At 42.4% G+C, this 25157-nt stretch overlaps 1 protein-coding gene across 3 annotated transcripts in view; it reads left to right on the forward strand.

The window, feature by feature from the left end:
* ATRN (attractin) overlaps nt 1–25157 on the forward strand; it is a 146710-nt gene that overhangs the window by 77174 nt on the left and 44379 nt on the right. For all 3 annotated transcript variants that reach the window (XM_057312635.1, XM_026503085.4, XM_026503086.4), the window contains exons 13-24: nt 497–618; nt 1457–1595; nt 3207–3397; nt 3675–3894; nt 5102–5287; nt 6256–6489; nt 11199–11336; nt 13457–13550; nt 15443–15495; nt 18034–18128; nt 20802–20880; nt 22653–22810. In XM_057312635.1, the coding sequence (XP_057168618.1) occupies nt 497–618; nt 1457–1595; nt 3207–3397; nt 3675–3894; nt 5102–5287; nt 6256–6489; nt 11199–11336; nt 13457–13550; nt 15443–15495; nt 18034–18128; nt 20802–20880; nt 22653–22810 (1709 nt within the window). The remainder of the gene's footprint in view (nt 1–496; nt 619–1456; nt 1596–3206; nt 3398–3674; nt 3895–5101; nt 5288–6255; nt 6490–11198; nt 11337–13456; nt 13551–15442; nt 15496–18033; nt 18129–20801; nt 20881–22652; nt 22811–25157) is intronic.

Below are 25157 nucleotides of genomic sequence, written 5' to 3' on the forward strand. Positions count from 1 at the left end.
CTCCTTTGGGGTTCTGTGGTGCTGCCTGCTTCCTGTGTCCAGATCAGCCTTGCATTTGTAGCTGGGGGAATGGCTTGGTCTTCTACATTATTTTGTTTGGCTCTTGGGCAGCTCTGGGTGTTCATTCTATAGCTAGTTGCTTTTTTTCTTGGGAAGAGAAGTATTCAAAGAACCAGACCCACTCCCATTATATCTCATTGTCATTTAATTAAATTAACCTATCTTTGTTTTTCCCTCGCTGTGTACCTTTTTGGGGGGCAGGGAGGTTTCAAAATAGTGTTTCTTCATTTTGTTTACTTATTTCTAAATACTGTTTTAACCTGAACACACCGATCTATTTTCCTGCCAGTTTTTCTTCTTATTTTACTTCCCAACCCTTGTTACTTTATTTTTTTAAACCTTAGTCTCAGATTGTGCTCAACAGCAGCTATAAATGGCCTGTGACTTATTCTAAGGAGAAACTGTCACAGTTGATGAATTTTTCTTCTTTTCATAGCTCTTGACCATGACAGATGTGACCAGCACACGGATTGTTACAGCTGCACCGCCAACACCAATGACTGTCACTGGTGCAGTGACCATTGTGTCCCCGTGAACCACAGCTGCACAGAAGGCCAGGTCAGGGGCCGCTTCTCAAGGGTTTCAGAGGATGAAAAAACCCCAGGGCGGGTGAGGTGTAAGATTATGGTGTGTGTGATACCAATACTGGCCCAGAGGTATTTTTCAAACCTCCGGTATAGTTTTAGAGTTTATTATTGCTCAGGTTTTCTTTTAGGAGGGGATGCTATATACATCCTAATTTCAAAGGTCGTGCTAGCCACAACGATTGGTGTGTAGTATTTTAGAAGAAGGCAGGACTGTTACTCTGTGTACTGCCCACTCTCTAGGCACGGCTGTAGCTAGGTCCTACATGCTTGGTGTGAGGCTTGTCCCGTGAGCTCGCGCCACTTGTGCAAGCTTTTGGGAGCAAGTTAGGACTTGAGACTGAAGGTGAGTCAAGCGACTTTGCAAAATCTCCTTGTCTTATGTTATATCTTGGCTCAGTATTTATGATTTTTTAATTTAGGTTATAGGGCAAAAAAAGATACAGTGACTCAGCTTCTATAGTTTTTGACAGTTGATTCCGTAAAGCAGTTCATAAAATATAAAAGTTTTAGACTGTTCTGGAGGCATTTGAAAAGCAGCAGGTTGAACACCCCCATCTCACAGACGAGCAGGTTAACTCATGGTGTTTAAAAGAGCACGTTGCCTCCTTGCTGCGTCGAGGCATGCCCTGTGCGGAAGATTTCAGCACACTGTTTCCACTGTGGGGCTGCTTCATCTGTATCTCGTATATTTCTTTATTTGCAGTTTGCTTCCTCAATTAGATTTTGTTGGTTTGAGTAGCCTATTTGTCCTTACCATGAGTTCTGTCCGTGGATTAAGAGAAAATCTGCTTTTGTCCACTGTGTTCTAGATCTCCATTTCCAGGTACGAGAATTGTCCCAAGGATAACCCCATGTACTACTGTAACAAGAAGACCAGCTGCAGGAGCTGTGCCCTGGACCAGAACTGCCAGTGGGAGCCCCGCAATCAGGAGTGCATCGCCCTGCCCGGTAGGCCTTATAGGGGTGTCTGGATGTGTGTGGGTCCATAGACTTCACACACACACACACACACACACACCCCAATACTGTGCAGCCTAGATTGAACCCACCAGAGGGAACAAACTCATTTTATTCATTCATCCCCCATACCACTATTGTGGTTATTTTTTAAAATGAAAATACAGTTCTTAAGTATTTGCTCCTCCTATCCTTTGAAATAAAGTGAAGCATGATCTGGGGCTCTGGAGAATGGAATGACAGCTTGGCTCCATATCATCGAGCCTGCTCCGTTGTCCCCACTCCTCACCTCTGCTATGGTCACCTGGCAATAGAAAGCAGCAGTCTTGGCAGCCAGTCTGCGGGGCACGTTATGAAGAATATTTCTTACTGACCACTGGGATTAGGCCGTCAGCATCTTCTGACAAGAAGGAGGAGAGATGCTTGTATCAGCAGCAACCCCCTGAGGTGATCTCTGGTCCCGAAGACCTCAATTTCTGGCATCTGAGTCAGGATGAAGAGTTGAGGGCCTCGGACCAGCCAGCCGCAGCAGAAATTCTGTGATGTATTTGCTCAACCGGGATTTCCAAGAAGGGGACGTCAGTGGTTCTGCACAGCATCGGAAGCATGCACAGGGCAGCGGGGTCTGCCTGGCCCCTTTTCAGTGCCCTTTGGGAGTACTTGATTTGGCTTGCGTGAGCGTGAGCTGCTTTTCCTTTACCTTGCTGCGTCCAACTTCAGCGTGCTGGAGAGTACCTGCGGGTCCTGTCAGAAGTCAGATTCTGGTACACATCAGGGGTGGGGCCCTAGAATCTACATTTTAATGAGTAGGGACACTGATGCCACACTTGAAAGAGCAGATCTTTATTTGCTCTTAAGTGATCCCTTTCCTGTGGCACCTTCCACTTGCCTCACTGACTGGTCACGGGCATCGGTGGTGGTGTCTTCAGGGTACTTGGTTCTGGCAAAGTTGCCTTGTTTGTTCCCTGTCCTCCAGGAAGCATACTAGCTTCTGTGCAGTTCGGGGCACAGAGCCGAACAGGGTGGGTTCAGGACGATCTCAGGAGCAGATTACAGTCTGCACCTGTATCACTTAGGGGTTTTTTTGTTTTTGTTTTTTTTCCTAAAAAAAAATCTTTCCACCTCACTTTTAGGATGTTTTGTATCCTTGATTTTACCTTCCACTTGATGTGAAACAATGCAGCTTTTGAAGACCGTTGTCTTGTTCACTCACCAACTCATTTCCATCCTCCAGTTTTCTTCCCCACCCTTCCAATATGCATATTCATTTTTCTGTTCTTAGGATTTTAGTCTTGTTCCTAATTGTTTTTCAAACGGGGGTTTAGAAATCTAGCACTGGCCCCTAAGATTTTTTCCTCCAAGACATAGAGTTGACCTTAGAATATGCCTCTTGAGATCCAGGAGACAGTGTTGGTGAAGTCTAACATTCTTGTATTATGCATTGGTCCCTAGTAATGTGTCAGATGCCCTCACCGCATCCTAGTGAAGTACTGCAGAATTCAAATCACAGAAACCTTTTAGGTTTCCGGTAATTCGACCTGGTAATGTAGTAGTTTTGTGATTTCTTAAACTCTACTTTTTTTCCTCCCTCCTTTACACAAGAAAATATCTGTGGCATTGGCTGGCATTTGGTTGGAAACTCCTGTTTGAAAATTACTACTGCCAAGGAGAATTACGACAATGCTAAATTGTCCTGTAGGAACCACAATGCCTTTTTGGCTTCTCTTACAACCCAGAAGAAGGTAGAATTTGTCCTTAAGCAGCTGCGAATAATGCAGTCATCACAGAGCATGGTGAGTTCACGTCCTCAAAACTTAAGCTTCTAATACCCACCCTTGTACTGCACGCACCCGTGCAGCTTCCCTGTGGTGTGCCCGGCAGGCTGAGTGCTAGTGCGTGAGTGTAGTTGAGGGGATGAGATGACAGTCTGTCCTAATCTGCCATGGCTGAATTGGGATGGGGAGGTTTTCCTTTATCTGTGGGGTATATGTAACTTAGTGATTTTTATCTAGAAGGCTCTTTTGGTCGAGACATTGCTTATATTCAAAGCTGTATCTCTTTTGCCTATAGTCCAAGCTCACCTTAACCCCATGGGTTGGCCTTCGGAAGATCAATGTGTCCTATTGGTGCTGGGAAGATATGTCCCCATTCACAAATACTTTGCTACAGTGGATGCCGTCTGAGCCCAGTGATGCTGGATTCTGTGGAATCTTGTCAGAACCCAGTACTCGGGGCTTGAAGGCTGCAACTTGCATCAACCCACTCAATGGTAGTGTCTGTGAAAGGCCTGGTAAGTATATGGGTGAATGATGCATCATGGAAGTTCACTGAGAGACTGTAGGAGGCGTAGTCAACTATTGAGAGGTGTGAGATAGTCAGGAAAAACAGAGGGAGTGTTTATTTCAAGCATATGAAGCGGAGTATAACCCAGAACTTAAAAGTGGAAGGAAATAGTCTCCGGCTCTGAATAGTATGAGCCAGAAGCATAAACAAAAACAACGCTATCCGAGAACCTAACATTCTAATCAACAGTGAGATTCATTGGTTTGCTGACCATAAAAAGTACTGAGAATTGCTCTGAAAGGCAAATGTCTTGAGGTTGGCAGAGAAATGCTGTGGAAGGAAGAGCAAAAAATGCAAAGAAAAGATCGGAAAAGCAAGCAGGTCACTGCAGGGACAGTAGACAGAAAGTGTCAGTGGGGAGAAAAATGAAGAGAGCAGTTATATGACCGAAGGCGGAAGCCGACCTGCACCATGCCAGCGCTGTGGGAGAGTCCTGAGGAGCACACGCTGAGCAGCTTCTCAGGCTCACAGCTCTCCCGTGGGCAGGCCCGGGGGCAGCATGTGCAGCACGCAGACAAGCCAAGACAAGCATCTTATCCTGCAGAGGGACTCACGTGCAGTAGGTGGCATTTTGTGCGCGCTTTTTGGGAGGCTAGACGCCATTGACATCGTGTCTCACTTTAGGAAGGTACTCCTAAATCATCTGAGGAGTACAGAGGTGTAGAAAAGAATTCATAGCCCTGTAAGAGTCCTCTTTAAATATGGTTTATAAGCTTCCTGTAGGGGAGTTTTTCAGCCATTTTGGGTCCTGAATGCTTTCGTGCATTTCGTGAATGCTGTGGTCCCTCTTCTCCCAAAATGTACATAGATACAAGTTTTCATGTTCAGGTGGGTCATAAAGCCCCTGAAGTTCATCCTGAGTCCCATATACTAAGGAGCTTTAGAACTGCTGTGCTTTTGGAAAGATTAGCTTGTTCCCTCATGTCTGTCCTTCATGCTCTTTGAAAAGAAAGAGTTTTTCCCCCTAAGTGTGTGAATATTCTTGACTAGCCCGGTACATGGTGACTCTGTGTTTTCGGTGTTCTCCTACATTTAACGTAGCCCACTGATTTGATTTCATGACATACTAGTGGGTCACAACCCATCCTGAAAGGCCGTTGATCTTGGCCAACATGGCGGGAGCTCTGAGTGTCTGTCTTGGGTTTGCTTCCCAGCGAACCACAGCGCCAAGCAGTGCCGGACGCCGTGTGCCCTGCGGACAGCGTGTGGAGAGTGCACCAGCGGCAGCTCTGAGTGCATGTGGTGCAGCAACATGAAGCAGTGCGTGGACTCCAACGCCTACGTGGCCTCCTTCCCTTTTGGCCAGTGTATGGAGTGGTACACCATGAGCAGCTGCCCCCGTAAGTGAAGGGGTGCTACTCCTGCGGTGGGGCAGTGCCGTCAGCCTCTGAACATTTAGGGACAAGGCAGAGACTGCCTGAGGAGAGGAGAACCTTCCTGCAGAATCAAGCACTGTAGGGGCGCCTGGGTGGCTCCGTCAGTTACACGTCCGACTCTTGATTTCAGCTCAGGTCATGATCTCAGGGCCGTGAGATGGAGCCCCATGTCAGACTCCGTGCTCAGTGGGGAGTCTGCTTGAGATTCTCTCCCTCTGTCCCTCCCCTTACTCGTTCTTTCTATCTCTTTCTCTCTCTCAAATCTTAAAAAAAAAAAAAAAAATCAGGGCGCCTGGGTGGCTCAGTTAAGCGTTTGCCTTCGGCTCAGGTTATGATCCCAGAGTCCTGGGATCGAGCCCCATGTCAGGCTCTCTGCTCAGTGGGGAGCCTGCTTCTCCCTCTCCCTCTGCCTGCCACTCCGCCTATTGTGATCTCTCTCTTTCTGTCAAATAAACAAATTCTTTAAAAAAAAAAAATCAAGCCCTGTAGGATAGAGCACAGAGTACAGAAACAGCTTGCCCAGCTTCAGTATCAAATTGCTCAATCCATGTAATGTCTCCACATCTTCCTCTCCTGATTCATGAAATAAATGCTTTCTGGTAGATGACCGCTGAGGTCCTTTCTGCCTCCACATCCTGGGAGGAACCCCTTGGGCAAGATATTGGGTTCTTTAAATGTATTGTGTCATTTAAGAAATCACCTTAGAATAGGAATTTTGACTGACAGAATAGTCTTTTAGGGGCACCTGGCTGGCCCAGTAGGAAGACCATGCATCTCTTGATCTCGAGGTTGTGAGTTCAAGCCCCACCTTGGGTATAGAGATTACTTAAATGAATAAATTAACTTTAAAAAAACTTTTAAAAAAGGTAATTTAAATACGATGAATCCAAAGCTATGTGCAATAGTGCATTGTAACTTACGTTCTTTTACAGCTGAAAATTGTTCAGGCTACTGTACCTGTAGCCATTGCCTGGAGCAGCCAGGCTGCGGCTGGTGCACCGATCCCAGCAATACTGGCAAAGGCAAATGCATAGAGGGCTCCTATAAAGGGCCAGTGAAGGTGCCTTCTCAGGCCCCTGCAGGGAATTCCTACCCACAGCCCCTTCTCAATGCCAGCATGTGCCTGGAGGACAGCAGATACAACTGGTCGTTCATTCATTGTCCAGGTAAGATGTCTTGTGTATCCAAAATCAAGTGTTTTGCTACCTGTTTACAAAGAGTAAAACTTTGAAAGCTACATTCCTATATTCCTTTAGGAAAAAAATATAACATCATTTAGGAGAAATAGTTTTGCATGAAATATATATCTTTTTTATAAAAAATATTTTTAATGTCAGTGAAAACACAGAAGTTCAAGTGAGGTGTTTTGCTTTCACTGTGGAAATAGTGAAGTATGTTCATTATGAACAAATATTGCAGATGTAGATAAAAACTGGAATAATTCTTCTCCAGTTCTTCGAAGTAAAAACTTTTTAATGGTTTAATATAGACACTATTTTAAAAATAGAGAATACTATGCTATTTAGGATTAATATATATTGTTCTGTAGTTTTATTTTTTACTGAAAAATACATTGTGACAATTGTTAGGGGAAAACTGAAAAAACTCCTACCAACCCAGAAATTCCTCTCCACAAATGTAGAAAAAAAGGAAAACGGTTTTATTTTGAATAAGCATCAAACCAGACTGTGGTGCGCCCTACAGGCAAAATCCACTGATGAGATTGCAAAGAGAGAGAGAAATCTCACTCTTTTAAATAGCCAGGCATATACAATCCATTAATAAATGTTTTGAAGATGAATGATGTCTTCATAAGAGAGGATTTGACAGCACTGTTTGCTGTACCTTCTTTCATAGTTTATCCTTAATTTACTTGGTAATTGGGGTGGCCACCTATGTTCATTAATTCCCTTTATCCGCCCCCACCCCCCGCAAAAAAATTCCTGTGTCTTTATGGCAGGCAGGTGGTTACACTTTGGCAGAAATGCACCCAGACTGAATTCCCAAAGTGACAGGGATACAGGGTGCTGCCTTCCTTGATGTTTACATTTCAAAGTGATGGCTCCCAGGCCCTTAAGAAAAACATTCCTGGATTGTTGTGCTGACAAGAGGTTTATTTAGGTTTTTTTTTTTTTTTAAAAAAAAGATTTACAACATACACATATCAAAGGAACAGAGAAAGGATTTGTAAATACAGGTTTTCTTGAAAAGCTCTAAGAAAAAGGCATTTAGCCTTTTAGCAAGAGGAAAGATTAAGCTTATCTGCCTCTTTCCCTCCTTCCCTCCTACTCTCCCTCTGCTCCCTTCTCCTCCTTCTTTCCAGTGGTTGGTGCCAGAAGGAATAGACCGTGAGTTGGCCTAAGCCTGAGTCTACACTTGCTGGGGATGCTGCCCTGAGAAATTGGCCTTTGATTCAGACTTTAAGTAAATACTCAGGAATATGCTGATGGGCCTCCAGAACAGATGGGAGGTTAGGCAGGTGCGAAGACCCCCAGGAGGTTAGTGGTTAGGAACATCTCCAACAGTCTGACAGACGGTGCCACAGACAGCAAGGCTCTTTGTGAGGACTTCCGTAAAGGAAAGACCACTGTGAGCAATGGTAAAAGGCAAGAGACAGGCTGGGGGAACGTATCTGCAGTGCGTATAATAAGTGATTATCATCCAGAGTATGCAGACCTCTGCCATCCAAAAAAAAGGGCTGTCAGCTCAACAGAAAAAGTGGGCAAAGGATGTAAAGGGGTCTTTCTCAGAAAAGGAAACAGAGCAGGGAAATGTAAAATAAGAAACTAGTCTTTTCCCTTCAAACTGAATTAAATTTTCTGTGTTCCCTTTTTTCCTCTCTAAGATGTCAGAGGATCTATCATTCTGTTTCTAATCTACTAGTTTAGCTCATGAAGTATTTAAGTCTGTGCCTTTTTATTAATATCAAGAATATATGAGGTGAAATGGCAACCCACAGAATGGGAGAAAATATTTGCAAATGATATACAGTTTCTGGTAGGAGTCTAACGTCCAGAATACATAAAGAACTCTTAAAACTCAATAGTAAAAAGACAACCCAATTAAGAAATGGGTACAAGATTGAAATAGACATCTCTCCAAAGAAGATACACAAATGGCCAATAAGCACAGGAAAAGATCCCCAACAACACTTGAGAAATTGGAACCCTCACACGTTGTTGGAAGGAGTGTAAAATGGTGAGGCCACTTTGGAAAAACAGTTTGGCAGTTTCTCAAAAAGTTAAACATAGAGTTATCATATGGCCCAGTATATACCCAAGAGAACTGAAAACATATGTCCACACAAAAACTTGCAGTGAATGCTTACAGCAGCATTATTCATAATAAACAAAAGTGGAAACAGCCCAGTGTCTGTCAACTGGCGGATGGATAAACAGAATGTGATAAATTCATACGATGGGTACTGCTAAGCGAAAAAAGGGGTGAAGTACTGTAGTCTGCAACATGGGTGAGCCTTAGAAGCATGCTATGTAAAGGCAGTCAGATGCAAAGACTGCATATTATATGATACCATTTATGTGAGATCTCCGAAAAAGAGCAAATATAGAGAGGAAAAAAGAGCTTAGCAATCACCTAGGGCTGGGGGTAAGAATGAGGAATAATGGGCGCAGGGTTTTCCAAAGTAGCGGTACCATTTTTCAGCCTCACTGGCCAGCCTGAAAAGGTTGAGACTTCCCCACGTGCTCATCAATACTTGGTCTGGTTTTTTTTGTTTGGTTGCTTGGTTGGTTTTGATTTTTTGGGTTTGTTTTTTTAATTACAGACGTTGTAGTGTGTGAGAAATGGTATCTCTGGTTATGATTTGCATTTCTCTAATAACTGATGAAGTCGAGCATCTTACAGGCCATCTGTGTCTTCGGAGAAATGTCTACTCGAATTCTTTGCCCATTTTAAAATTGCTTATTTGTTTATTATTGACCCCTAGAATTCTTTATGAAGTCTAGGTACAAGTTCTTATTAACTATATGATTTGCAAATACTTTCTCCCATTCTGAGAGTTTCTTTTTACTTTTTTGGTGGTATCTTTTGAAATATAAAAGTTCTAAATTTTCTAAGTCCAGGGTATTGGTGTTTTCTTTTATCTCATGTGCTTTTGGTATCGTATCTAAGAAACCAGTGCCTAGCTAACCCAAGATCACAAAGATTTACTTCTATCTCTTCTTTTTAAAGTTTCATAGATTTTCTCTTATATTTAGATCCATAAGCTATTTTGAGTTTATTTTTGTATGTGGTGGGAGGTTGAATAGACACGGAACTGGTCAGGGGGCACTTTGTCCTGTCTGCTGCTCTCCTGGGTCCTGCTCTGTCTCCGAGGCTCAGGTGGATTTTTCAGGTGTCAGTTGGTAAAGTGCATCTGGTCACATTAGCTTTGCCCTCCTTCTACATTAGGAGACAGATGGCTCAACTCCCCTTTTTCTGTCAGAGTGACACCATCTGTTTTATAATTTCTAGAAACATAGCACCTTTTCCTCTTATCCCATATTCCTATTGCTTTATCCTTGTTTTTACATCTTTTCAGTGATTTCAGTGGGATTTTGAAGGGGAAGAGAGAGATAAGCATGTTTCTATTTTTTTTTATCTTGAACCAGAATACAGATTTTATTGGTAAATAATTTTAGGTACTGCATTTCTATGTGTGTGTGTTGTGCTTTGCCCTTTCGATATCTATACAGTTGTTCATCTTCACAGGAATGACATGCACATCCCACACCTCTTAAGTATTCTTGGTGCAGTAATAACTGCCGTAGTCATATTTAAGTCTTTCAGTTACAGTCTATATAGAACAACTCAAATACCTACAGTGATGGGGTAGGAAACAGGTGTGTGAGCAACAGGTGCGAGGCTATGAAAAGTTGCCACGATGGTGGAAAGCTGTATGACATTGATCAACCAAGAGAGATCTGCAAAAGTTGCTAAAAAAGTAAACCTTACATGTTGTCATCACAAAAAAGAAATAGTAGTTATGTGACATGATGTTAGCTAACGCTATGGGTGGTAATCATTTTGCGATATGTAAGCATATCAAATCAATGCATTATTATACTCCTTACACAATATTGCATGTCAGTAGTATCTCAGCAAAGCTGGGGGGAAAAGACAGATTTGCAGATTCAGATCTTCTGCCTGCAGTGATGTAGATTGTGCGCTGTGTGGATGGTCCCTCTGGAGTCTGCAGTGCACAGCCTAAACAGCTGTCCTGAGCAGTCCTGAGAGGTCCACTTTTCATATGCCTTTTTAGTGGTAAGGTCCTACGTGTGTCAAGAATCTTACTAATTCCACTTGTGGGGATGTTTTTGTATATAAAAATGGTTATTTTTTCTAAAAAAGAAAAACTGAAAGCAAACTAAGTATCAGAATGTAAGGGAATGGTTAAATAGCTGTTATGATTCATAGAAATCATTCTGCCGTTTAAGGTTTTGTTCATGATGAAGTAACGTGGTAAAGTAATTGTGCTGTAAGTAAAAAAAAAAAAAAATCAAGGTTGAGGATTAATATGAGCACAATTGTGTGAAACTATATAGAAAAAATAAATTCCTGAAACTAAAAATCCCAAATGTGCACAGTCATCTCTGTGTGGTACAATTGAATATGATTTTCCCTTCTTTCTATATATTTTTCAAATTTACTATCGTGAACATACATTATTTTTATGAACAACCACAAATTATTTTTTTAATGGCTGTAGACTTTCACCCTGCTGTGGTATATTGATCTTATTTCTCAAACTAGTTTTTAGTGGGCCCATTTTAGAGGTAATAAGGAGCTTAAACAGATAGTTGCAAATAAATCTTGTGGAACTTACTCTACCCTGTTCTACCACGGGACTGGCCCCTTAAAATGCTTTCTCTTTCAGCTTGCCAGTGCAATGGGCACAGCAAGTGCATTAATCAGAGTATCTGTGAGAAGTGTGAGAACCTGACCACAGGCAAGCACTGCGAGACCTGCATATCTGGCTTCTATGGTGATCCCACCAACGGGGGCAGATGTCAACGTAAGTCAAATCCCTCAGGGTTACTGATTGCAAACCAGCTGGAACACAGTGCCTCTATTTGACTTGATTATCTAGGAGGACAGAAGCCACTTGGTTTTGGATACTGCCTTTCTTGTCGTACTTGTCAGGAGCTCAGCTAAGCCTGGGAGAGAGTGAATGGAACCACCAAGTGTCAGAATAGCCAGTTAAAGCAACAAGCTGAAAATGGAAGAGTTAAGCCTTTAATCACTTACTGTGGTGGTAAAGCAAGAGGCTTAAACCTAAACCTGAGAAAGCTCTGCATCCCCACGTTCCTTTCTCTACTGGGCTGGATGCTGGTTGAGCACAGAGGTGGGGAGAGCCCTGAACAGAAGGCTCCAGCAAAAGCCTGTCATGGATCCCGGAGAGGGGAGGGGAGGGGGGAGTGCTGGGGACTGAGAGTGGGGATAGACTTCAGGGCTTCCCCCACCTTCCCCTGAGGAAGCTCAGCAAGACTCCCAAAGGTCTGCCCAAGGCCTCAGATAAAGAGACTCAGGAAGGACGGCCCCTGCACTAGGATGCAAACATGTGACCGAGCATGGCTGACTTGAGGGGTGGTGGGGTGCCCGAGACCCTGACTGCAGCTCCACTCAGAGACCACCCCCCACCTCCGGGCAGGTGCGGGAGGCCAGCCAGGTAAGCCTGGGTAATGGCTTGTGGTCCAGTCCAAACAATCACACGTGGGGTGTTAACCAGGAGCCAGACTCCTCAGGACTTCTAGTATATTTTAAAGATTTAAATAGTCCCCTGTTTCCCCATACATGTCAAATAGATTCCTGCAAGCAAGGAGTTTTTAGTGTTAGAACATAAATTAATGTTTCTTAAATGACCAGTGAGGCTGGCGAGCTGCTTTTTGGCTTGTTCTTATTTCCAATGGGAAGACCCTTCAGGTTCTGAGCAGGAAAATAAATAAGAAAGGAAAATCTCTACCTTCTCCCCAAATCCCACCTCCAAACTCCTTAGCATGGCCCTTGAGAATCTGATCCCAGAGCAACCAGGAGAGAGCTGGCATTTTAGCAATATGTCCCTTAACCTCTCTGGGGTTCAGGTTCCTCATCTGTAAAGTGGGAATAAAATGAAGCGGTCAGGGGCGCCTGGGTGGCACAGCGGTTAAGCGTCTGCCTTCGGCTCAGGGCGTGATCCCGGCGTTATGGGATCGAGCCCCACATCAGGCTCCTCCGCTATGAGCCTGCTTCTTCCTCTCCCACTCCCCCTGCTTGTGTTCCCTCTCTCACTGGCTGTCTCTATCTCTGTCAGATGAATAAATAAAATCTTTAAAAAAAAAAAAAATGAAGCGGTCAGAGCAGTACATGACATGTAGTGAGCACTCAGGAAATGTAGGCGGTTATTAATACTCTTCTGCCATTGCCACCACTCTTAAAGAACATTTCCTGCTCAGATTGAAAGGTCTTTAGTAAAAATATTTTTCCCACTCCTTGTGACTGGACTTTATCCATTTGACAGTAATCACAGTACCTGGCATTACAGGGTGGGGACTGTGCCCAAGACCCCGAGCCCAAGGCCCCCGAGACATGGGTGCCCATTTCTGCGAGTCCTGCGGGGCCGCTGAAACACTGACCTGCCGTTGGCAATTTCACCTCACTCCTGAGCCTGCGAGGGTTTGAGACATGGCCTTTGTGGAGCAGGAACCTCATCTGAGGCTAAGTGCAGCAAGACCAAGCCTCCCCTTCAGGATGGTTATTGCTTAGAGCATCTCCTTGGGGGCAGGGACTGTGTCTGGGCCCCGTACCGAGTGCCTGGCACACTAGAGATGCTTCATAAGTACTTAATGAATGAATGAAAGAGTCATAATAGTGAAAAACAGCCTATTGAGAAGATCAAAATCTTGCTTCAGATGGCAGTAGAAGACAGCATTCTCTTTCCTCCTGTTCTTGGACTTTGGTTCTTTTAATGTTGCCTTTACATTATTTGAGATAAATCATTAGCTGGAAAACTTGAATCTTACCCATTAAATGCTTTCATCTTAATCTGTCTTTCCTAATGAATCCGATTCAGATAAAATTATGTGTTTTAGGAAAAGTCTGTGATAGTCGTAATCTTTTAAGCCAACTGTGACCTCCATTCCTTTTCCTTCTCCCCAGCATGCAAGTGCAACGGGCACGCATCGCTCTGTAACACCAACACGGGCAAGTGCTTCTGCACCACCAAGGGCGTCAAGGGAGACGAGTGCCAGCTGTGAGTACCACACTCCTGGGACCCTGCCACAGGCCACACCTGGATTTAGTGACTGACAGCCGGGCCAGCTGGGTCTGTACCACCAGGGAGGCCAAGGGACTATGAAGCCACCCCTTCCCTGTGCCCTTTTGTCATGGGCTCTGGGGGATCCCCGGGTTGATGAACTTGGTTCATACAGGTCTAATTCAGTCAGCTTCCATACTGAGGAGGTCGTCAGTTCACCAGCAATTCCCTGATGGCTCTTTAGGTCACATTTTTATGTTCGAGTGACATTGACATTTCCTGCGTTGCTGACTTGGATCAGTCTTTTAACTTCAACCACTGTTCAATTTTTGTCACATCAGGGGATTGCACCCTTTCCCGAGAAGGAGCTGGAAGAGTTGGTATTCCAGGACAGTGTTTTATTTAGCAGTTTGGTTGTCTGATAGTGGAGATGATCCCCTGGTCTTTAACACATCTCTCCTGTTCTAGCATTTTCCTTGGTGAAATGTGTTAGACATCTTCCAGGGAAGAGTCTGAGTTCCCATCCATGAGGATGCCAACAGTGTCAGACAGACATGGAGTTTTATCCCTGGCTCTGCCTCCACGAAGCAGGGCACTCTTGAGACAAATCACTTAGCTGAGCCTCAGTTTCCCTATCCATCAATAGCAGGACTAGCAATAATTGTTTTTAGTGTCCTGGTGAGTTGAAACAAGCGCTTGTTCCCTGATGAATATATACCTGTCTGCCTCAGTAGAAAACCTCATAAAACGCATGCTTCAGCTTTACTCATTCTCTCAAGAAGAGACTTAAGAGACACGTTTAGTACTATCACAACACTGAGCTGAGACAAGCAAATACCTCATCGGTAAACTTCGTTTTTCTCAAAAAGTACAGTAGTAAGGTCACCAGTGGTTGAGACCTTGGTAGTGATGTTCAAGGAAGGAATCGCTTTGTCTACATTTTATAGTTCCCACCACTGGGCATGTTTACTGGTTTCATGATGCCTTAAAGCCAATACATGAAGAAATGTCTAATCAAAGATTAAGTTTAGCTTTTGGACCTAGGTTCCTTTAAACAGAACCATATAATAGAGCCAAATTAATCACTCCTGCCCTCAGTTAGGCATGCAGTAACAAAATGAGGCATAGGTCCAGTGAAAGACCTTTTCTTCAGGAGATTTTAGATATAAGCAAACACTAAGAATCACCCTGGATCCAGGGACACAATATTGTGTATTATTTATCTGGGAAAAGTGCTAGACCCAAGCTTTTCCCTGCTTTCTTAATAGCTCTCAGCTACTGGGCCTGCCAGTATAAATGCCCTTGTGAAGTGGGAAACTGGGTTTTGCTGATGTTCACAGATGATATTTGTAGGGGAAAGTAATGATTCTTTTTTACTAGAACTTATTTTTTTCTCCAGACTGGTGAACCACGTTCAAGGACTTTAAAAAAAAAAAAAGAAAGAAAGTGATTCTCGGTGTTTAGCCTTTTCTTATTTTTAAAGAACAGGATCAGTTTTATCCAGGGAGAATAGGAAGGAAGTGTGAAATGAATATTTGAAAAATGTTTTAACTTCACTTTTAGAGGAATATTTAGTCCACACAAAAGTGGAAATGTGTTTTTCATGATAATAAGTAGGATCTAGATTTATTACATATGGATTTATCTCCTGTGCTTTGGCAAATGTTTGTCAGGTGGCAGGTGGTGTATACTGCTGGATAGTCAGTACTCGGCATGAACACAGACTCTCCTCAGCCTGCCTGGTCTGAGTGACAGTGAAGAATGTGATTATACTGACTCACACTTGTTTGTAGTGTAGCTTTATATAAAAGGATCTGCTTGGTTTTAAAATGAATGTACATTTTGTTTTAACTAGCAATAGAAAATAATCTTCATTTTTATCCTTCTAGATGCGAGGTAGAAAATCGATACCAGGGAAACCCTCTCAAAGGAACATGTTATTGTAAGTGTTTTCACAATTCATATTGTGTGGAAGCAAAGTAGTTTAGTAAAACTTTGTTATTTGCTTTAACATGGTTTGAGAATGGTAATGCTGTAAGAATAAGAAAGGGATAAAGAAAGGGGGGTAATCAGAAGGGGAAATGAAGCATGAGAGACTGTGGACTCTGAGAAACAAACTGAGGGCTTCAGAGGGGAGGGGGGTGGGGGAATGGGAGAGGCTGGTGATGGGTAGTAAGGAGGGCACGTATTGCATGGTGCACTGGGTGTTATACGCGACTAATGAATCATCGAACTTTACATCAAAAAATAAAATAAAAAAATTAAAAAATAAATAAATAAAACTCAACCTATATAGAAGAAAAAAAAGAATATGGCAGCCATTCATGGAAATGTGTGCTAATTTGATGCGTTTCCATTCTGTTACACTTAACTACATATCAGAATGCCATTTTAAGCTGTGTTAATTATGGTTGTCGTTTATGTTAATATGTCCATAGCAGATATCAGGGGAGAATACAGAGATCCACACCTCTGGCTTTCCTCATTTATGTTCTCTTGAAACTTAATTTCATTTGCCATTATCTGGTTGGGGTCAACATATTTCACATTTAGGATATAGGTCAGAAACAGGTTTTTTTTTAGATTTTATTTATTCATTTAGAGAGCGAGCATGAGCAGGGGGAGGGGCAAAGGGAGAGAAAGAATCTCCAGCAGACTCCGTATTGAGCGTGGAGCCAGATGTGGGACTCAGTCCCACCACCCTGAGGTTACAGCCTGAGCTGAAATCAAGAGTTGGTTGCTCAACCAAGCCAGCAGGTACCCCCAGAAACAATTATTTTTTTTTAAGATTTATTTATTTATTTGAGAGAGAGACAGTTGGGGAAGGAGAGGGAGAGAATCACAAGCAGACTCCCCACTGACCGCTGAGCCCAAGGGAGGACTCAGTCTCATGGCACCTGAGATCATGACCTGAGCTGAAACCAAGAGTTGGACATTTAACCAACTGAGCCACCCAGGCGCCAGGCACCCCACCATATCAGTGAATTTTTTTTGTAATCTGGCATAATGTAACCTATCTATCTTGAAAAAACAAAGCCAAAAACAAATACCAGGTTTTAGCAGTTATTTGGGAAACTAGAACCTTTATGCACAACCTTCATCCATCTTTGTGGGATTATAAAATGGTGTAGGCATTTTGGCAAACCAATTGGCAGTTTCTTAAGCAGTTGAAAATAAACTTATCAACAACTCTCCATTTCCCTCTTCCCCGAGACCCTGGCAGTCACCATTCTGTGTTTCTGTTTCTATAGTGTTGACTACTCTAGGCACCCCATATAAGTACAGTGATACAGTACTGGTGTTTTTTGACTGGCTTATTTCATTTGGCATAGTGTCCTCAAGGTTGTTCCAGGTTGTAGCGTATGTCAGAATTTCCTTCCTTTTTAATAGTCCAATTTATGTATACTATTGATGGACCTTTTGGGTTGTTTCCATCTTTTAGCTGTTGTGAATAATAGCTGTGATGTTTGGCTGCTATGAACATGGTGTACAAATACTGCTTCAAGATCCTGCTTTCAGTTCTTTGGATATGTACTCCAAAGTAGAATTGCTAGATCATTTGGTAATTCTATTTTTAATTTTTTGAGAAACTGCCATACTGTTTTCCACATTAGCTGTACCATTTCACGTTCCTGCTCACAGTGCACAAGGTTTCCAGTTCTTCACATCCCCACCAACACTTATTATCTTCTGGTTTTTTGATAGTAGCCATCCTACTGTGCACAAGGTGGTATCTCATTGTGGTTTAACTGATTTGTATTTTCCTAATAATTTATGCTGTTGAGCATCTTTTCACGTGCTTACTGGCCATTTGTATATCTTCTTGGGAGAAATATCTATTCAATTCCTCTGTCCCATTTTTAAATCAGGTTGTTGAGTTGTACAGTCGACTTTTTAGAATTTAATTATACCATCTTTGGGCAGCTCTTTCTGCCCACGGGTCCTGTCCCTGTGCTTGAATAAAACTACTTTTTTTGTACCGAAAAAAAATTATACCATCTGTGTCCAGTAGGCTCTCTTTAAAGCTGTTTTCTTTTGCTACATCACTTCAGTCTTTGAATGCTTTCTTGCTTTCGAGAATAAGATAATCAAGACACATATTCCTTTGCTCCAGACCTGAAATCAACCATTTTTCCATAGAGTCTTGTTTCCTTTTGTACCATTAATTTATAGCTTTGTATCCTTAGGTAAAACCTGGCATGTAGTAGAGGTACAATTAATATTTGTAGGTAATTTAGTTTGGAACCTAAAATCTCAACCAGGGTCATGATGTAAAGAGAGTTTGATAGGTTATTCCAAATAAAATGATACTGCCCACAGACTTGACTTTCTTTGAAAAGCCTCCCAGTCCCCAGGTATAAGTGAGCTAAAAGTGTTTCCTGGCTGTTTCCTGAATATTTATAAGAAAATCAGTCTGTGTCTCTAGAGACCTATTCTGTTTTGTTTTAATTTTTAAATACACATTGCTTTCTTTCCACAGATACTCTTCTCATTGACTATCAGTTCACCTTTAGCCTATCCCAGGAAGATGACCGCTATTACACAGCCATCAATTTTGTGGCTACACCCGATGAAGTAAGATTTTAAAAGTTTTCTTGCTTTGTTTTGCATCCATGTGGATCTTTTTCTTGATCCTTATGGTCAGAAGCATTAGCAGTGGTCTCCAGAGTGGCATACACAGGACTATGTTTAGAGGTGCAGGAAAGAAATGTTAGAAGCTACACTTTGTCCCCTCTCCGTCTCAAAGGCAAGAATGATGTTGTTCACATTTACCAGGATCTGATACCCACACTGGCACTGATCCCACGCATACTTGGTTTGCCCATCAGCCCATCACAGACCCTACAGAAAAGGAGAGGGGACTGCGAGGGGACCTCCCCAGTCAGAGGGGTACAGGACAGGGACCAGATTTACTCTCTTGAAACAAACCGGAGGCTTAACAAGTACCTGCAAAGAAACTGCAGATTGAAATTAATGCCACTGATGCGAGGAAGCCTGCAGAGGTGACACTTCGGTGCCTAGAGGAAGTGTTAGCCTTATTAGGAGGTAAGAACAGTGAGGGTGTAGCCAGGTCCAACAAGAAGTTAACCAGAAATAATTGGAATTATTAAGACGACTATTTGAAATGTGGATTTATATCTGCTTTCATTACTGATGAACCCCACCCTGACATAGGGTACTACCTGGTAGTAGAAGGGAGCCAACATAGCATGACATTTAAAAGTGAAGCATCTAGAACATGAAGACACACCTATACACTTTCTTCAGTGAAATATGAAGTCATTCGATGGCCACTCCACTACATAATGAAATTTTACAAAACTTGATGATAAATTATTTAGGAACCTCCTTGAAGTTTTCTTATTTCTCATCAACATGCACAAAGCCACTTAACATTACAAAATTCCTGTCACAATAAACATGACAAGTAATACATGAAAAATAATATGACAGTAAGCCAGGTTGTGTTCCTTTGTTAACAGATGTCACTGTTAACAAGCTTTGCTAAATCTAAAAAATAAATAAGTTAGTAGTAGAACAAAATCCAGTGTGTGGAATATTTACTATTAAATGAAAGTAAGATTTGTTTTTTATATTCCATTTTAGTGATAAAATTAAGGAGAAATGTACTAGAGAGTGAATTTCTTCTTAAGTAAAAATAATAAATGACATTAAATGAAAATATTATGTGGACACATTGTATGTCATATCATTTGAATGGCTATGTTGATGGAATTTAAAAAAAAGATTATAGGATAAGGTTATAGCAAAAGTACCACATGAAATTTATTTAATATCTTATTCATAAGCAAGTGGTTGAAGTACTTAGTCTTTCAGGATGTAATTGATGTTGTTAACTTTATTTTAAATAAACATAATAGACTCTTGGTAATACTTCTTAATGAGGTGAGGGACCATGAAAATCTTTTAACCTCTCTGGAGTTCCCTGTTTATCTTACGACAGAATATTTAATAGAGTTATCCAAGGTGTAGGATTATGTTCTATCTTTTGTAAAAGCACTAGGATTTCAAGTTTATTGATCCTTTCTGTGGAAAGAAGTAATCGTTAGTAGTGCTCTTTCACCAAATACTAAAACTAAATAAACACTCGAGCTGTCCCTGCAAGAAGAAGGTGAGGTTATATCAATAAACAAGAAGGTAACTAAGTGCTTTGGGAGAGGAACTCCTGGTTTGGAGATCACCTTTTGAAAATGGCTCTTTGGAAGTGTTTCCATTGTTAAGATTTTGTGCTGTAAATACCACCAAAACAACACCCTTAAAAATCTTATTGTTCTGACTTATTTTCTGGCCTTTCAAGATAGAGAATTTCAGCAGGATTTGATCCATTTGGAAAATATAAAAATACAACATCTGATTCATTTGCAAAAATAATTCTTTGACCATAAGAAAGAGATTTATTAGTCAAGTTCCAGTGAAAACTAAAAATTCGTATTACAACTTACCTGGTGTAGCCAACAGTGCACTTCTGGCTGTTGGCTCAACACATTTCTCAGAGATGTCTTTCTCTGTCATTAAAACCAAGAATCAAAAGAAATTAAATTAGCTCTTCAGATTGTGGTATCTCTCAGTGGTAAATAAGATTTTCAAAGCTGGTAAAGAATATTCAGATTCTGTTTCTCTTGAAATAAAATTTTTTGTGAGAGAAAATGTTTTTTTAAATCCTGAATGAATACAGTCAAATAATTTTTTTAAGTTAGTTTATTTCAGCTTTTTGTGCTTTTTTTAAAAAACCATTTCCACTTTGGAGAACTTTACAGTATATGTAATCTGTTAGCTCAGAAGTACATAGGTTTAATTTATAAATACACATAAATTGGGGTCTTGGTTCAGTGTTTACTTATCAGCGTGAGCTCTCTTGACATTTGGAAATAGCTGCCCAGAGGATCCTTAGGAGGCTGACTCCCCTAATACAGGTCATAGGATTTAAGTCACCGTGCTCTGGTCAGGGGCCTTTTAAAACCTACTTTCTCATGGAGTTAGACATTTGACAAAGCATTAAATTACATACACATTTGTGAGAGAGAAATGAAATTTATTTGGGATATATTGCTTAAATTGGTTAGAAATGTTACTGACTCTCTTGTAAGTGTCAGTTTCTTTTAAAACATTGTAAAATATCTGTTTCGTAGTTAGGAAAATTGAGAATAGTAAAATGTAATTACTACTTTATTTTAAAATCTGGAAACCGTTCTAATGGATTTTCTAACTATTTGTACCGCTCATCAGCAAAACAGGGATTTGGACATGTTCATCAATGCCTCCAAAAACTTCAACCTCAACATCACCTGGGCCGCCAGCTTCTCAGGTAAAGACATACCTAGAGAGGACCTTCCATGTGGAGTAGATTGGTTGTAGATTGAGAAATACGTGTAGTTGTTGAGAAAGGGGGCTCTGGAGACAGACAGATTTGGGTTTGAAACCCACCTTTGCCACTCATGACCTGGGAGACCTTGAACAAGTGTCTGAACCTCTCTTCTAGACCTTAGGGTTATTTGTCACAAGGAGAAGACAGCAATACTTATCTCCTAGAATTGTCGCGTCGGTTAAATCAGGTTCTACATGGCAGCGCCTCCGGTGGCGTCGGGCTCAGTGCGCGCTCCCCACCGCTGCCCTGCTGCCAGCTGCGATAGCACCGCTGCGGCCACTGCTCTGGCTCCCATCGTCAGCCCCGTCCAGGCCTCAGAAGTGAGAAATGGAAATATTTAAAATAGAATGAGATCTCGGTAGGTACAGGGAAGTATACTTCGGGAATTAAATCAGGCTCTAAGAGCATAGTGTTTGCTCTCTTGTCTGTCTTGCTACGGTTGCCTAAAGAAGATCTGGGCAGAAGATCTGAGGAAGTTACAGGCGGGCCTGATGTAGTGCTTACGAACGTAGCTCGACAGACGTGGGCTTGAACTCTGCCCATTACCGACTGTGCTGCACTGTGCGATTGGGCAGATTGAGCTTCCGGAGCCGATTTGCTCGTGGATACAAGGGATGAGAGAAACACCTAGCCGTGCACAGCGTTGTGAGGCTGAAATGAGACAGTAAAGGAAGTTGTCCGTGTAGCGCTTGAAACATGGTAGTTTCTGAGTGGATGGTAACTGTGCTTCCTTATCGTTACTCTTCCAGGACTGATTTTTGGTTGAAACACAGCCAGTTAGACTGAAACAGAATTAAACATTACCTTTGCATGTCTTATGTTTATCATCTTTTAAGATTGTATGGGATTCAGAAAAGGTTCAGAAACTTGTAGTGAGGAGACACTTTTATCTGAATTATCAGAACATTGGGAGAAGGGCAACATCTCTGAGCATGTGAATGCTTTTCAGTGATTGTCTCAATGAGGACCCAGCAGTCTGGGCTCCAGTCATTGAATGCAGACATGGGAAAAATCTATGTTACGAATCTTTGTAGACATCAGAATTCCAGGCTGAGGGAGAATATGGAATGTTGAAGGACTGTTTGGGAATAGGATGAGTTTATACCAGATTGGGGGGATTTAAATACAGTCATCGCTGACAGCCAAAGGGACTGGGTGACTCCCTAGAGCTCCTTTTTCCCTGCTGCTGTTGAGACGTGAGGTCACTGCTAGTTGGGAAGTGAGAGGTGAATCAGTGTCCCTGGTATGGGGGATCGGGAGCACTGACGGGTCTAAAGGGGAAATGCAAAGCAGTTGAAGTGCTACGTGCAGGATGAAAGTCATTGCTTGTTAATAGGGTTCTAGTGGTATCTGTATTGACACAGCGAGGTGTCAGCAGTTTAGGTGGAGAGGAGTCGTAGAAACTCCTGGCAGAACCATTCTGGTTAATGGCATAGCCTTGAGTATCAGCCTTTCCAAGGCAGATCTCAGCTCTGCTTCTTGCTGGCTGTGTGACCTGAACCAAGTTACTTAATTTCTCTGAACCTCAGTTTCCTGATCTGTAAATGAGAGTAATAAGAATTGTTGTTAGAATGAAATGAGATTGTGCTCTTAGAGGCTATTCCTGGAACGTAGTGAGTGTTCGGTAAATGCTAACTGTGGTCATTATTAATGAGGGCAAAAAAAAAAAAAAAAAAGAAGCCTCTTGTATTTCATTCTTTTCTTCCTGACAGCTGGAACCCAGGCTGGAGAAGAGATGCCTGTTGTTTCAAAAACCAACATTAAGGAGTACAAAGATAGCTTCTCTAATGAGAAGTTTGATTTTCGCAACCACCCAAACATCACTTTCTTCGTTTATGTCAGTAATTTCACCTGGCCCATCAAAATTCAGGTAAGAAGTTTCAACCTGCAGACATAGTGAAATCTTTTCCGTGGAGACTAAATCCACTAATTCGGAACTTGAGGTAAACGAGGCGTATGATATTGCGTTGCCTTTGTAGTATCTATGGCAGAGGGGTGATGAGCACGTGACCACCGAAAAGAAGGCTGTGGTAGGGATGGCTTAAGTCACTTAAGAAAGAGAATGATAAGCCCTTTTGAAAGCAAGTTGGCATGTAACAAGCTTGGTAATTACAGCTGTATTCATTTCTTCACTGAGCGCTTCCAGTGTGAAAGCCTGTCGAGCTGCAGTTCTAGAGTGAGTCAGGTGGGTATAAATGAACACACTGAAAACCAGTGAGAGCCAGAGTGTGGGAAGTGCCATATGGAAAGACGCCCCAACTGCTGTCAGAGTTTAAAGAAGACAGGATGGAGTGGCGTGGGCGGCAGTGTAAGATGGGGTGTGAGAGCACGGGCCCCGTGGGAGTCGTGGCCTCTCCTACACAGATCACGTAGCCTCTTCACATCATGGAGTTTTTGTGTATGTGACCTGAAGGCATGTCACCTGCTGCTGCCACCAATGTTATCAACCACGAGCTTTTTCTCAGTTCTCAGGGGACCAGTAGACTCTTATCCAAGACCCATGGCCCCATTGCTGCTCTTTGTCATCTGCCACTGTGTCCTCCAGGCCTTGCCTCAGTACTTTTCGCTTTTACCCCCCCCCATTTTGGGTGAATGTGGAATCCAGGGCTGGGTGACCTTCAGGAACTGGTGCAGGGTTAGCCACAGAAGCATGGTCATGGGCCTGGTCTGCGGCCGTTTGCCGACTCTCAGAAGCAAGTCGTCACTGATCGGTTAGGATGGGTTTGAAGCTGAGGCCTGGTGATTTTATGTTCACGCCGTGGGACTGTGGCTAAAGAAGAATCTTTTCGTTCCTGGAATGTGGGGATAGGCTCTGTGTTCTGTTTTTTTCACCAAATGCTTCCCTTTCTCTGTCTAGCTGGTCCACCCGTGTGTTCATCCTCTAGTCTGCTCTTGCCTTTGATCTTACACACTCTCTGCTTCTGTCCTCAGCCACCCTTCTCTAGTGTTGGCTCCCTGTTTGTGCTTCTTCTTCCCTGCTCATCCATCAGCCCGCGGCAGTGCCTCCTTCCCTCACCACATCCTGAAACTGTCCTGTCTTAGCGGACACCAGTCACTGAATTCTCCAGTCCCCTCTCCTTCTCACAGAGTGATTGGAGTCACTGTCTTTCTTACCTTCCTGGTCCTTTTTTCACTGATTCTGTGGCCAGGCTCTTTAGGGAATCTCCTTCCTTAAACGTTGAGGTTGTCTGGGAATCTGGCATTGGTTCTCTTTTGTCTTCATCCCACACAGTTTCCCTGGGTAATTCCATCCCACTTACAGGACTTATGGTGCTCTTTCTGTACTGGTGATTCTCAGTTCTGTCTCCAGCCCAGCTTCTACTTGTGCTCCAGACCAGTATGCTCGGTCACTGCCTGGACATCTCTAGCTGGACAATCACAAGCTCCTGCCGTCAGCACGTAGTCATTGTTGTGACCTTAGCCCCAGACCCCATGCTTCCTTTCTCAGTGAATGACACCACCATTTGTCCAAGTTTTCTTTTGCTGTCCTTGTTCGGTTTTTATTTCAAGGTTAAACTAACCTTTAATAATTATAAATTGAGGTTTTTTTCTCATTTCTGGAAGAGGTTATGTAAGATTAGAATTATGTGAACCTTGAATACTTGATAGATCTCTTGTAAAACCATAAGTATTTTATTTGTGGAGTTTTTTTTAAACTGTTGATTCAGCTTCTTTAAAAGTAACAGGATATTTTATATTTACTCTTTCTGTTTCAGTTATTTAAGGTAATTTTTTTCTAGGCATTAATTTATTTCATTTTTTCAAATGTATTGACACAAGGTTATTCACACTATCCTCTAATCTTTGCAGCATCTCTGCTTCAGAGTACTGAAGCATACACTGAAAAATGCTTAAAACAGTAAATTTTATCTTAAATATTTTTAACCCAATTATAAAAAAAATTTTATTTTTTTTAAAGATTTTATATATTTGTCAGCGAGAGAGAGAGCACAAGCAGGGGGAGCGGCAGGCAGAGGGAGAAGCAGGCTTCCCCGCTGAGCAAAGAGCCCAATGGGGGACTCGATCCCAAGACCCTGAGATCATGACCCGAGCCGAAGGCAGATGCTTAATGACTGAGCCACCAGGCAACCCAAAAGCCTGGGGCGGGGGTATTGTTTTTTTACATGCTAAGTGTCTTGACAAGTATGCCATTAAATACAGCAAGGAGTTTAAGATAGCAAGAATAAGGAGTTAATAAAAGCTAAACATTACAACCT

This window comes from Ursus arctos, unplaced genomic scaffold (assembly GCF_023065955.2).
Source record: "Ursus arctos isolate Adak ecotype North America unplaced genomic scaffold, UrsArc2.0 scaffold_16, whole genome shotgun sequence".
NCBI lineage: Eukaryota > Metazoa > Chordata > Mammalia > Carnivora > Ursidae > Ursus > Ursus arctos.